The sequence below is a fragment of the Anticarsia gemmatalis genome, chromosome 4 (assembly GCF_050436995.1).
Source record: "Anticarsia gemmatalis isolate Benzon Research Colony breed Stoneville strain chromosome 4, ilAntGemm2 primary, whole genome shotgun sequence".
NCBI lineage: Eukaryota > Metazoa > Arthropoda > Insecta > Lepidoptera > Erebidae > Anticarsia > Anticarsia gemmatalis.
Genome location: NC_134748.1, coordinates 2,890,924 through 2,905,738, shown reverse-complemented (window position 1 = coordinate 2,905,738; position 14,815 = coordinate 2,890,924). Strand labels below are relative to the sequence as shown.

At 34.4% G+C, this 14,815-nt stretch overlaps 1 protein-coding gene across 9 annotated transcripts in view; it reads right to left on the bottom strand.

Moving 5' to 3' along the window:
* Window positions 1-14,815, bottom strand: part of LOC142972231 (rho GTPase-activating protein 23-like) — a 387,583-nt gene that overhangs the window by 349,390 nt on the left and 23,378 nt on the right. For 4 of the 9 annotated variants that reach the window (XM_076113133.1, XM_076113130.1, XM_076113136.1 and 1 more), the window contains exons 1-2: window positions 9,628-9,644; window positions 7,540-7,675 (exon numbers count right to left, since the gene is read on the bottom strand). The exons of 1 other annotated variant lie outside the window; for it this stretch is intronic. In XM_076113133.1, coding sequence (XP_075969248.1) covers window positions 7,540-7,582 — 43 coding nt within the window. In that variant the 5' untranslated portion in view covers window positions 7,583-7,675; window positions 9,628-9,644. Of the gene's footprint in view, window positions 1-7,539; window positions 7,676-9,627; window positions 9,646-14,815 lie in introns of those variants that run through there. 4 more of the 9 variants (XM_076113129.1, XM_076113131.1, XM_076113139.1 and 1 more) reach the window with 2 other exon arrangements.

Genomic DNA, 14,815 nt, shown 5'->3' with positions numbered 1-14,815 from the left:
GACACAAGCCGAGCAAGTGAGTAAAGTCGGTTTTGTTGTTAGATAAATATTGAAAAGATGAATATGTGTGTTGCGAGCCGAACACTTGCACCGATAACAATGTAATTTTGAATGAAGAATAATGAAAATAGGCAGTTTTACCTGTGGTCAATTTTTTCCCGAGGCTTTTCGTTTTAGACCAAATTGACACCATAGAAATATGACGTCGACTATAGCCTAGACTCCTTCTAACTATCGTTCAATTTTTATCCATGTATCGATTATCGATAGTTGCATTAGTTGCACAACATCGATAAGTGACCGATTATCTTGTGTTTACACAACCTATCTAACTAAATAAACGTTTATCGATTTTGTGTTTGCTATGCGATGTCCCGGCCTACGATAATATGAATCTAGGAAATGAAGATTGGTTAAATATTGTATGATTATAAAATGACTAGCTAACATGTGCGGCAAACTTGCGTCTGTTTTGAGCTTACTTAAGATTCATATTGGAAAAAGGAAGTCTATGTTTCTTAGTTTACTAGTTTATAAAGGACACTTTTTGTTTTGGATTTTACAGACCTACAAAAATCCGAGTACACGGCGAATATGTTCCCGAGTCTTAAATTTTACCGAATCAGTTTAGTACTTGAACCGTAAATTCGTAGCAAACAAGCAGACAGACTTTCGTATTTATAAAATTAATGTGGACAGTATGCCAGTGTGGATAATAATTTTACCAAGCAAACGTAAAATTAAACATTATTTGAAAGGCCTACTTGAAAGTGTCACGAACCTTCGAACACAATACTTAGTTAGTGTATTTTATTGTCCCAATTGACCTTCGTGATTGAGAATTAATAAACATTGTCATTAAAACGTTTAAAACGCGGATAATGGTTAAATACTGAAATGTCACGGCCTACTCGCAAATAAAAATAATTTAGAATTAATTCTGAGAAAACGAATCGAGTAAATATGGCAAGTTCGGTTTATGTTGCCGCTGTCGAAAATGTAGGAAATAAAATAAGTAAAATGTATTACAAATAGCCTGTAAGCAATTATGTATGCACAAAATGAAAAAAATACAAAATAATTACATGATTTAACATTATTTCAACATTAAGAGCTTTTGAAAACCGCTAAGAGCGATCGTCTACATTTTTTCTATCAAACCCAGACCTTTGTGACTATACGATTAATATATTTAATATACTAAACAAATATTTCTAGAAAATCCCTCATTCATCCTACACAATAGTAATCAATATTATCCATAATTATCCTATGAATAAATTAGTCTAAAAATACACCAACATATTTAGACTAGTCTAACTACGCAAAGATCGACACTGATCACTTATCATAAACAGCACGTGCATGTCAAACAGTCGATGAAAAAAGCCCTAACTCGTACTATCCCAAGCTATCCCTATTGTGACGTCAATCGGCAGTTGGCACGTTCACCCGTTACGTACAACTACGCTAAATAAGGCTACACGTTACAGAAATACATCATACTCTTTGTACTTTTAGTTTTCAAACTATTTCTGTGTTTATATTTGTGCCAAATTTTACTTAATATTGTGTAAGATCTAGTTCAGGGAGTTCATGGTTTTCAGTAGTTTCTTGAATTGCTGCTTTTGGCTATAGGATAGGATGGTTATTATTACTATGTGATAGTTTACGTAAATAACAATGTTACCTGGAGAAAAGTTAATTAAATCTGTAAGAACTTCTGCTATATGAGACGATTGACCACCAACAAAGACGACGGCGGCGGCGTCAAAGATATGGTTAAGTGGTATGTAGAAGGCTGCATTCATATGAGAAGAATAGTTAAGTACAGAGATAAAGAATTACTACTTTACCACCACTGTCTGCCCTTAGAATTAAAAAGGGCGCTCAAACCGTCCTGCCCAAAAGCCACACAGTAAAACAGTAAAATTTTCATGCTTACTACATTACTAAAATCTAGTCTACCTAAGCATTCGGTAAGAAAACAACGGTCTTTTCAATATCGCGAAGTCGTGACCAGAAAATCAAAGCAATATAATGTCTTATTAACCAACTCTATCCTGAAACCCGACATAAAGAAAAAACCAAGCATCTCATTTAGCACTAGTATAAAGCTCTTTAATATAATAATATAATATAATATAATATATGCTTACAGGTCAAACCGCAATATGATCTTGACATTTAGTTCTTTTGTATGATACACCATACCTACTGCTTGTTACCTTCTATTATAAACAGAATTTCTCGATAGTAATCAATTAGAGTTAGGATAGATGCACATTGCTCAGACTATAGAGCAGTCTTGAAGCTCGTACGGAATTTAATATAGTTCTGGATAAAATTAGTCTTCTCTTTAGAACAACGTAATTTTTTTTTAATGTTTGTTCGCTAAATAAATGGAATAATAATTAATTAACTAATCCTCGTGATTTCATTTCAATCACAGAAGAGTAAGGTTTTAGATTCAAGGAGCTTTATATTACTAAATGTCAACAGCAAATTGTTTAAAAATTATTTATAATCTAAACTCTCTTTCTAGTTAAAGTTGCCCATTTTTCAGTGCACACAAATCTATAAAAACATTTGATTCGTGATAAATATTATTAAGTTGTACCGACAAAAGCATCATGTCTCTAATCTTTTAATACAAGTATAATATAACTTACAATGTGTATTACGCTTAATTGCAAGCCAACACAATAGCCGCAGCGTCTACTCTCAATGGCTACGACCTTGCCTTGCAGCTCTGATCACGACTCGCCACACCTGCGGACCTGAGCCTATTATATCTACAACCTTATTTAAAGTAATAATAATTAACTAAACTAACTTTTAATTATATTAAAGTACTTATTTTATTACTCAATTCTTTACATTTGTCAAAAGTTAACGTAAAATAATAAAATGACCAAATAAGTTAATTCAATGAGGAGCTAATGGCTTAGTTAAAAACAGCCGCGCGGATTGAACCTTGAGGTTAAGCTACGCTTGACGAGGTTGTTCTGTGGATGGGTGACCATCTTATACATATCTGGTCCTCCATGTATCGGAAGGCACGCTGTCATTATCAAATATCTTTGACTATCGTTAACAATAGTCAGAATCTTGAAAGTTTGGCAACTACTGTATATTCTCTTGTAATTAGTAATAAAATTAACAAAACTTACTTTTAATTGCATAAAAGTACTTATTTCGTGATTTTATTACTCAATTCTTTACATCTGTCACAAGTAATTACGTAAAACTATAAAATTAAAAAAATAATGGATTTTTTTTGCTCTTAAATTTAATTATTGCCTTGACAAATTTATGTGTGGTGTCGTTAAAACGAATAAGTACTTGGTGTACTGTAAATTAAAGAAATAAAACTCAATACGTTAAAGTCCAGGTGGTTCGTTCTAGGTTCTACTGGCGATGAATTCTATAAAATTCGCGATAGTTAATAAATAATCTAATATTTTACTCACTTATTCACATTATACTACCTTGAGCCTATAACATTTTCATTGAAATTTTCTTTAAAAATATGTTCGGTAATTCGAATGCGAGTGAATTGTAAATAGCAAAGAGTTGCAATGAAAAACACTTTTCCGTAACATAATGTAACTGTCTGGTATTTGTTATACAGTTCAAGTTTATCCATACTAATATTATAAATGCGAAAGTAACTCTGTCTGTCTGTCTGCTACTCAATCACGCCTAAACTACTGAACCAATTTGCATGAAATTTGGCATGGAGATATTTTGATACCCGAGAAAGGACATAGGCTATATATCATCACGCTACGACCAAAAGGAGCAGGGTACCAGTAATTAATGTTACTAAAACGGGGAAAAATTTCACCCATTCTCTCTTATTGGACGCAAGCGAAGTTGCGCGGGTCAGCTAGTTCCCAATAACTTAAGTAGTCAATTGACCATCGAAAGCCTCTACAATCATCTGCACGCAATCCGGGTTTATGAAGAATTCACGGCCAAGGAAGGATGTGAAGCGAATTCCTTCGACCCGTTTAGGCCAACACCGATAAAAATATTATCTTATTCTTAGTAAACCTTATCGTGGTTTAGAGACCATTAGAGATTATTTTTATTTCCGATTACTTGAATTATGTTGGTGCAGTTTGTGCTGTTTCGCAGAATGGCGGCAATAAAATTACCGCAAATTACTTTATGCTTCTTTCACTTAGCTTTTTAAAGGCAAAGGAATCAGGATTTAGCCAAGTTTACAAAACTATGACAGTCAGCTTCCATCAATAGGAAGTTTATTATTCACAAAGTTTTATAGTTAACTTTTATTTTTAAATACGTTCGTGTTACAGTTTTTTGTATTTTCTTCTATTAGTGTCATTTCATTAGCCATTGTTTTCAGACCGACTCAATATCTTTATGAATAAGATATCGTTGTTCGAGATTTTTTTGGGAAATTTCAAACGCGCAATTCGAAAGCGACAAGTCAGTAACGAAAGCTCGTAACTAACTGCAGTTAACTCTGCGTAAATACATATAAAATACCAACACACATAGTTTAACAATACAACAGTTTAAACTAGATTCCCTCGATGCGATCTCACGTGTTATGTATCTCGTACAATTATCACCTAACACCATCTCAGCCATGCACCGGCTTAGCCCCCGAATGGCATTCCACGGCTTTTACTGCCCCGCTTTCAGTTTGCCGGATAAAATGTGATTTATGACGTTTTTGTTTGCGAATACTAGAAGTTTGATTTGTTTAGAAAACTAAAAGATTATATTTTTGTGATTCGACATTATTAATGGCGGTGCTGTACTGAATGAAACAGTAATGTTGTCATCTATTTTGGCAAGCCTTCAATTATCTAATTAAATTTCAATACTTTTTTTTTATGCTTAGACACATTTCTTAAAGTTTCAATCGATAAAATTGGGATGCATTCTTCTTCTTCAGTAAATTATTATAGTATCTTTTCATTTTAATTTTTTTTTTATATGATGACATAATTTTATCACATATTCCAATTCCATTATTTTATAGGATAGTCAAATTTAAAATAACCAAATTTGAATCGTATACCAAAACCAAATGCCTAATCAAACAGCTGACATTCTATACAACTAACGATTGAAACTTGACATTGAGTATCGGACAATAGTTCGATTACATGTCTTTAACGACCGATGGCCGATGGCGAAACGACTAGCGTTATTGGCAAACATTCGTCTGACGATTGATGCATACAATGTTGGGATAACACGGGCCGAGATACGCTGCATCGCTGTCATACGCGACGTAGTATCTAAACATTGTCGTGTTTGTAATCAACCGCAAGTCTCTGTGGTAGATCGACCGCAAACAAATATAATCTTCTTAAGACTTATAAGCAGAATATCCATATTATTACTTAGCTAAGATTGTACACAGTACACAGGAAAAAAATATTGATAAAAACTTTGGATTTTTTTTTTGTAATTTTGACAGATGTTTAGAAAAAGCTGCTCGCAAAATGATGAATCCGCAAAAAAATATTTAACGTTTGACGATGGATGAAATACCTTGTAAAAAGGTTTTGTTTAATTTTATAGGCACGTACAGTTCTGTTAAACAACAAAAGTAGCCATTAAAATAAATATATATAATACTTAACAAGGAACTAAAACTCACGAAGCAACCACACTCGTATGGGAATAGGATTTCCTTGTTTACACATCAAAAACAGCCCTACAAGCTTTAAATAACATGACTCTATAACCACTCGAACATCTCAAGTACCGTAATCCTAAGAAGAAAGGTTTCTTTTATCTCAAGAGGTTAATATACCCATTAACAAAGAATAATTCGGCAACAATGCGGCAAAAAATATAGCAAATTACTGCCTAAACATTAATTTATCATAGGACTCCGCCCCTCGAACACGGTCGAAATAATAAGCAATAATCGTGACCGGGCTTCAGCCGGCCCCCATACTAGTTTAATTAAACTGTGTAGTACTCGTGAACAAAAAATAACTAATTAGCCGTGTCAAGAACTAGGACGAGCATACAATTTAGATGTGAATAATATTTTGACGTGTGTCAATTTCGATTACTTTCTTTGGTATGAGTTTGGTCATAATAAGGAAATTGGTGAACGTGTAGCTTTTTATAAGAAATACTTCGATAATTAGCTATGCGACATCTATCAAGGCGAACTTAAGGGTCTTTAGATATTTTTTTATTTGTTTTCAGTTCATAAAGGAATGTGTAGTCCCCCAACCCGCAGTAAGCTTAGTGGAATAAGGCTTAATCCCTTTACGGGTGCCTATAGGAGAGTAATATCGTGCCTGGCAGTAGAACAGCGATGAGTGATTCAAGATAACATAAAAATAATATCGATTAAGTTATTATTTAGTAACCATTTAACACTGAAATGAGACCGTAAAATAATTTTCCATTTTCATCACATTCTAATACTATTTAATTTGTTTCATTGAATTCATTTGCTTTTTTTTAAACCCAGATACAGTCTACAGGAACCGTTAATTTACAACTGCTTTAAAAATATGTAGCTAGATTAGTGTAGTCTCATTACGCAACTCATAAACAAGAGTTTGTTGAGCAAATTCAAGCGAAAATTGACAGTAATTTGTACGAGGTCATTCGTTCATGATACTCTCATTCACTGTAACTCTTTGTGCAACGGTCAAAGGATATTTTTTGCGAAGTGAAAATCATTTGAATAAAGTAGAAACTTGACTGCGACTGTTGTTGTTTTTATATTTACTTTGGTAATTTTAAAATGGCGTGGCGGACTCAAGGAGCAAGCGCTCCCTCGTTTGGGAGGAGATCCTTGCGCAGCAGTGGGGCAATCTTCTGTCTTCTTTCTTTTTAACCCATACTGTACCGCTGCAGGGCAAGGGTTTCCTCCCAAACAAGGGAGTGGCTAGGACTTGAGTCTTACTACGCTGGCTAGGTGCGGGTTGAAGACTTTGCATGCCCTCAAATATTTATTGTTTCTATCAATATCTCTCTATCCAATAGTTGCCCGAAAGATTTTGCCCATGCGATATGCCTATGCGATAAGGCCGCTAATTGCACCCTATTTTAATATTTTTTGTAAGAAACAAGTGTGCTATTTTCTACAGCATACAATGAAGATTTTTTATTTCATTTCATAATTGGTGCTATAAAAGTTTGTGACGTCAGTGACATGAAAGTTAACCATTGTTGATTCGATTACTTACGCGATGCAGTCACTTGAAACAGTTATACGAATAATGTGAATCATAGAATTGCTTTGAACAAGATGGCAGGACACTACATAGTATAAAAGTCTTTGATAAGAATTGGAGAGTGGATATTCTTTAAAGTGCTCAATTTAAGCAATAAGGCACTAACAAATTGGAATATTTTTTTAAAACAAGAGGAATATTATGTACCTACCTTTTAACAACACAAGTTCGGAACAGCACATTCCAAATAAGTATTCCTAGTTACACTGACATAATATACTGCAATAAATACAACAATTCACAAATACAAAACGCTTACCAAAATGAAATCACATTGTTAACTTACCTGTGTAAATTTTGTAGAGCGAGTCCAACAATCCTTGCATCATTTTGAAGAATTATTTCAACACTTTTACATTACAAAACACTTGAACAAAAACACGTCTAGACAATCACAAAACAAACATCATTGAACAACATCGCTACATTGTTTAAACAACATTATTATACATTTAAATATCAAATTCTTGAAACTAAATAAGCGGTCTTCAAGACAGCTAATTAGTTCCACATCTTCAGGCCAGATCGTATCGAAAAAACCAATGGAGATACGAACGAGATATTATAAGTTCCGAAGGTGAACGAACCTAATAGCACGGTGGCCAAATTGAAGTAACGGGAACATCGGATCTTTATCATCAATCAGATTTGCGTAACTATCTGTTAACAATTACTCCACTCAGTCATTTGAGAGGAATGCAACGAACAAAATATATTACGAACAAAAGAAATGTGATCTAGTTTCAAGCGAAGGTTAAAATAAAGTAGGTAATGATATCGATCCGTCAAAACACAAAACTGACCAAGACCTCGGTGTCGTAGAATGGAATAATAGTCAATTTGATATTCAAGGTCATTTATGTTGATGTGACGCCCACACATATAATGACAACTGACCAAAAGACCGTAATTCATACGAAGTACGTGCAGCGTGGTACAGACGCATGGTAATGACGAAATTATGAACGTAGGCGGAGACGCGGTAAATTGCAACAGACCTAATAACTATACTGTACATTATAAGAGTTTCCACTGAATTCGGGTCAAAAAATAAACACGTAAACAAGTTGAACATCGATAAATTACATGCCGTCACACTTAACAAACACTTCGACGAACACTGAAGACATATTGTACAAAGTTTATGCGAATTACTTAATCACAATCGTTTCCCGTCACAATATATATCGTGCTGATCAACATTACTGCTGCGATGCATTCTAAAAGTAAAACACGATTATTCGGATCATTTTATATCAAGTTTTTCTTCAGAAAATGTAAAAACACACTTCAATTTTATTAATCTTGGCACGAGACGGAGTATAACAAACAAACTTAACAAGCGTTTCCTAAATTCATTTATCATTGGTCAAGTAGTAACGGATTGAAGAGTTCGAGGAATGAATAATTAATATTTTTCTAAAATAACGTTACTCTAGTAAATTATTAGTCTTGACAAAACGCACTTAACATCATCATAATTTACTGTCACGAACTGACAGACTTTTAGAACCTTGGAAAATATACATTCATCATGAAAGAAAGTCTGGTAAATAAGCACTGAGTAGACACTAATTCATTAAAAAGAATAGTCTGAAAACAGAACAGTTGACTTCTTCAGCAAACCTGTACTTTGGCCGAATTTCGTCGACGAAAACAAAGAACGACAATTAATACTGAAACTCTAAACAATATTTTTTGTGAAGTGTAACCGGCCATCCACAGACACGCACATTTGTAAAAATAGACTTCGACAACATTCAGTTATATGAAGACACTAATGAGACATCTACATGAATGCGCGGCAAAATCTTTTGAGAGAAAGCCCTCGCTGTTTCAATGAAAATAAAACTGGCACAATAACTGTGGCACACTATTGAAAACTCTTGAAACTGAGTTATTCCCTCATTCAGAATTACAAGTAATAAGTTTCAGATGGGTATTGGAGTCTTGTTACGTTGTTTTAACATGATGTGATTTAACACAACGTATTGTATCATACATGAATGCAGTTGTTCAAAAGTCAACATTACTGACATACTTAGCCGTCTCGGCGTATTCGTGGACACAGTACTAGTCTTTTTGTTAAGGAACTATAGTCGGATAAAATTAGAATTTCAAATGCATTCACCCGCAGTAATTCATCTCCATGTGGCAAAAAGCAAAAATAGTATAAACACTAACTATATGCAGAACGATGATACATAATGATATACGAATGCAAAATGAATGAGAGATCACTTCGTAAATACGAGAAGAATTATTATGAGTCAAGCGTCTCCAATAAACAATTTATTCTCCTGTGAATTGGAGGTGACATGTCTGCACTTAATCAAGCGAGCACCGGAGCAAAAATTTCAATGACCGGTCATACCGAACCACATTTCACAACGGAGACTGCATTAAAAAGAAAGTTCTTAAGAGTTTTTACTTGTCGGGTCCAAAACCTGTTTTTAAGATAAAACGTATTTATTTAACAGATCACAATTTCGCACTTGATTTACACCAAACAGTCATCTATCTCTCATAGACGACGTTGATGACAAATACGTATCACTAGTCACTTTAGAAACTAGAATTAGCACTCGCGACGATACACTATGTAGACCGTGAACACGGAACTTTAGAGCTAACTGGAAGCTAGGGCTTTCCATGAGCTAGCCACTAACTAGTGTCGAATCGCAAGAGTCGATTAGGGCGGGCGCTCATTGCGGATCGCGCGCCCGCGCCGTCCGCGGTCTGCCGCACCGCCGCCGCCACTGGCGAACCGGGATTATTTATAAATTCATACAGACAGGGGGTCGTAGAATTTTGCACGACGTCGTGGTATGCCAAAGCTAATGACTGCATCAGGTCACACCGGAAACAAACGTCACGGTGCCTTCGTCAACTTGTAGTAAACCACGCTAACTTTTGAGCATGCTTTGAGACGCAACTAAAATTTAGTTTAAGGTTAGGTGAACGCTTGACTTTGCTCTTGAGTACCAATCAATTATCAAACTTGAACATATTTATGGTACGTCTGCACATAAACCTCGCCTACACTGGCCATCAAATTAATTCTAAAAAAATATTTCGCAAGGTAAAAGAATTTTCCGCCGACCCTGGGTGCTCCGCCCACCTGGACAGGTGTCCAGTCTCGCATAGAATGATGCTACGTTCGACATGTGAGTTCTGACTAACGATTTAAATAAAGCTACGAGAATCGTTTTACGAACACGAAAACGTGATTTTTTTCGATTAATTACAGTACATTCTGAAACCTTGTATACTGTCCTTCGTAGTTATAGTTAAACCACATCCCAGACATAAACCTTTACAATCATAATTGAAATTTCTCGAACGAAGTCCACACGGAGCACAATGAATCACCTACAGGCAGAATACAAAAGACTTGGCGTTTGCCACTGTTTGCAATTCATTCCAAGTTTCTTGACAAATGACAGCTAAAATTAAAGCAATGAATAGTGCTCATAATACTGATAATCTAATTAATGAGTTGACATTTCGGTATGCGATATCATTTGAATTAGAGTGACGTTGTAATTGAAGAATACGACTTTAAGCTTGTCCAAATATTTGTCTTGAATTGAGTTCTTTTTGAAATACAATTTTTGATCGAAGTGCTTCAATCAAAGTAAAGTACAGTCGGACAAATAACGTTCAAACAGAATGTCAAAACAGGGCATTAGTCGCGTCAGCAATGATGTTGTAATTACGCAATCCGTTCTAAACTGTCAGAAAACCGAAGAATGTCGGTTCTTTAACGGCATGTCAGAGAATGACGGGTGCCTATTTGTGTTCTAGAACATTCATTGCGCAGTATACAGGAGTATTTATGTTTTACCGTCGTTTCGGAACAGCTGTGGACGCTGACGTGGTTTCATTGTGAACTTTATTATTGATCGTAAACTATTGTTTGAAGATTTGACGTAACAGTATGAAAGTGAAGTTTAATCTCTTTATCTTATTAATACGAGATTTTTTAATACTAAGGAACCTTAAGAATTATGTGAGAGGTGAAGATTATAGATTGAGCCAAAATTTACATTGTCATAAAAGTCTCTAGCATCAATTGTTAGACATGGTTCTCAGCCTAACTCAAACGCCCAAATTATCCGAGTCTTATCGTTAAGAAAATATACCCAATATGCTAAAGAAAAAGTCAGGTGGAGTAGATAACAGACAAACCAAATTACCAATAAAACTTTAAAAGAAATTCCATCAACGATATAATAAATTAAAGTTAAATTCAACAATTTCAACACCAACAAATAATTTCTGAATTTCTAAAAGTATATTTCAAACAAACAGGAGCTCCTAGTATAAATATCGGATACGTACTATGTAGTACCTTTACGATAGTTTATTTAATTTGTCTTGTTTATATGTACGGTAGTGTATTAATAGTTAACTAATATAAACATTGTGTCCATTCGATCGTTATTTGGTAAACCTTAGTCAATGTTGTTTTATATAACACGTTTGAGTTTTTAACACACACCTACAGAATATCGGTAAAATGTTTCATTTGATTACAAGGTATCGAAAGAAATCCTAAGTTAGGAATTAAAACCAGACTTAGCTGCTAGGGATTGAAACTATTAAACAACAGTATAGGAGGGGTCGTTAAATATATCATTTCCTGTTAATGTTTGTTGAGTTTAAGTGAAAATAATTAGCTCAGTTGGATCACGAAGTTCGCCAAAATATAATTAAACAATTAATGTCTGTTATGAAGATCCAGAACTTAATAATAAGCCGGACAGGTCAAAAATAGTAAGTAGTGTCTGTCTGTGACTAGTTTGCAAAGTTTTAAGTTCCACAAAGTTCCTTTAAAATAAAACTAAAATAGTCCTTTTACTTGTATCATCAGAAACCTACGAACCTTTGAACAGAAAACTACCAAAATAGCACCGGCGTAATAGATAGCTACCCTTGAAGTTGGAGCTCGAGTTCTTTTCCCAGAACCTCCCACAACTCTGTCTATCATCTCAACCTGTACAACATCAATCCTTTACATCTAAACATTACGTAGGTAAATATCTACATTTAATTTTGTTGAACACTCGTTCTTGTTGTTTCAGATCCCTACTCCATCAGCCCTTCTTTAATTGTACAAGGTTTTTGTAAATATACGTGGGATTTCTTTAAATATGTGGGTAAAAGAACATTACCATGATGTAACTTCTACATCGATCTATATCTGTATGCAAAAGTAAATTATTATTAGTATGTACGTCTCTCAGTTTCATTTTATTACGAAACTACTACTACGAAAATATTAGATGACAAGTTAAAGTATGGCATTTTAGGCTGGTTTAACCCTCCGTACTGGTGCACCAAGTACGATTAATTAAACCCCAGCGAAACAAAAATCGTCGTATCTTTTTAAAGGGCCGCCCGAATTTCACGAAACTTTAGTTGCTGGAGTTGCGATTTTGCCGAGTCGAATAATATGATGGTTATGGTGGTTAAAAAGACTTTCCTTCAAAAAGTCGTTCACAAAAAAAGCCCGAGTACTCCAAGGCAGAACAAAAAAATAACAAAACATATATTTAGACTTATAAACACCTAAAAGAATGAAGCAATAAAGTCATTACTATAGCTTCTCCAATTGTTTTGTAACATAATTCAATAACATTTCAATAACCAAACGAAACCCCACTCAATATCTAGTTCAGATCGTACGCAAGCATTTTGATTTATGTAAAAGCACCTCACATTCATCATTGATCATTGCTGTACATCAAAGCGCATCCTTGTTACAACATGTTAGAACAGAGCCTGCATTGTAGGAGAAATTGTCGTGATTTATAGAACATATTGATTGATTATTTATTTGAAACTTCGTATACACAAATAATGTATATTACATGGGACTAACATTACTTATAGCGAAACGCCCCTGTCTGCACCTTCGGGTATAACAGTCGTGAAAATATGTATGCATGTATGTATGTAGGTAACTAGGTATGTATTCATTATATATGCATAAGTGTAGCCACGGCTTCACTCGGCTCAAAAAGTCAAATTCAACACGAAATCTTAACAAATCATACAGTTTTTTTTTTAATATCTCCCTCTCTTTTGGTGAAAATTGCAAGAAACTTCTTTCAAAAGATTTTAAGTTCATCGCAAATAGACAGAAGCAGCAAATTGACTTTATATTATAATACGTAGTGGTACGTATATTAGAAAACAGTTATATTTGCAGGAAATACTGCATTTAAATAATTAAAGATAAATTGATTAGGCAATTGTGACAACCTCATTGCGCATTTTCCCGGAAAGTAATTCAAAATGAATAAATAATTATAACGATTTCCCCTTTTTCGAAATAACATACCAGTTTCAGAATACCAACATTTCATAAGCAAATCCTCAACTATAATGTCCTTTGCTAAAAGGTTCATCTAAAATGCTTTTGTCTCAAACCTTTTCGCAAATAATGTTGAAGTTAAAATTATTACAAACATTATATTAGGAGCTCGTTTGATCTCAACGAAAAAACTAATCTGTGACGTCACTATCTCGTATATTTAATTTTTTTTATGACACTTCGGAGAGGAAAAAATCTTTTTGGGAGAAAAGCCGGGCTATGTGGTCACTAAATAAGCACCCCCGTCTTCTTTGATGTGTGGAGCTCTGGGACCCTAAAAACTTCCCAGAGCTCATAAAAAGATACTATATGAATCCACTACCATATTTGTAAAGTGTTCTATAACACTACAAATGCAACGCGGCAACGGATACATTTACCGGTGACAGAACGAACAATTGAGTGCGCGTGCGCTTCCTCAATGATCTCATGCGAATTTGTACCATTTCTACAAACCACACCGTTTAGGATAGCTACATTCAGGTCACGCCAATTGCTCTGTATTTAGATGAGGATGCGTATGATGAAACGAGCCCTTTCATTGGTCAATTAGTTTATTATTCGTGTAATATGATCACTTTTGTGAGATGTCTATTTAGTTGGTGATGTAATAGATATTCGTATACGCAGATAGATATGAAAGTTTGATTTTATCTGTGCAGTCTGTGCACTTGAGTGTTTCTGACTTGGATGTGATTTTTCTATATTCAGTTAAACTTTAGTTGTAGACTTATTAAAATTTTGACGTTTACCAGAGAATGTAGGAAGAATCTGTCAAAAAAAAAATATAATTCTTCGAATAACATCAAAATAATGGCTCTTGCACAAATGTGACGAACGTTTTAATGGGATTAATACATATTTGTCGAAAACAGCATTAGGCATTAGTAAAAAGTATACATATTATATTCAATTTGAGCAGAGAAAGTATTTTAAGATATTCGCATTTGTCCAATAATTTAGTTTCAGTGCTATGAAGTGTACATGTTATTATATATGATTTAGGTCTTTGATGAGATAATCTTCCGGTATTGCAAACGTGCGAGGATAGATTACACCTGGAGTACGCAATACGTTGTTTGTTGAAATGTACTGATGATGGAAGTATCCTGGATGTTGAATCATATCACCAATGTACGTCTGAAGTAGTAGGAGTATTCATATTGAGTATTTTTAGGGA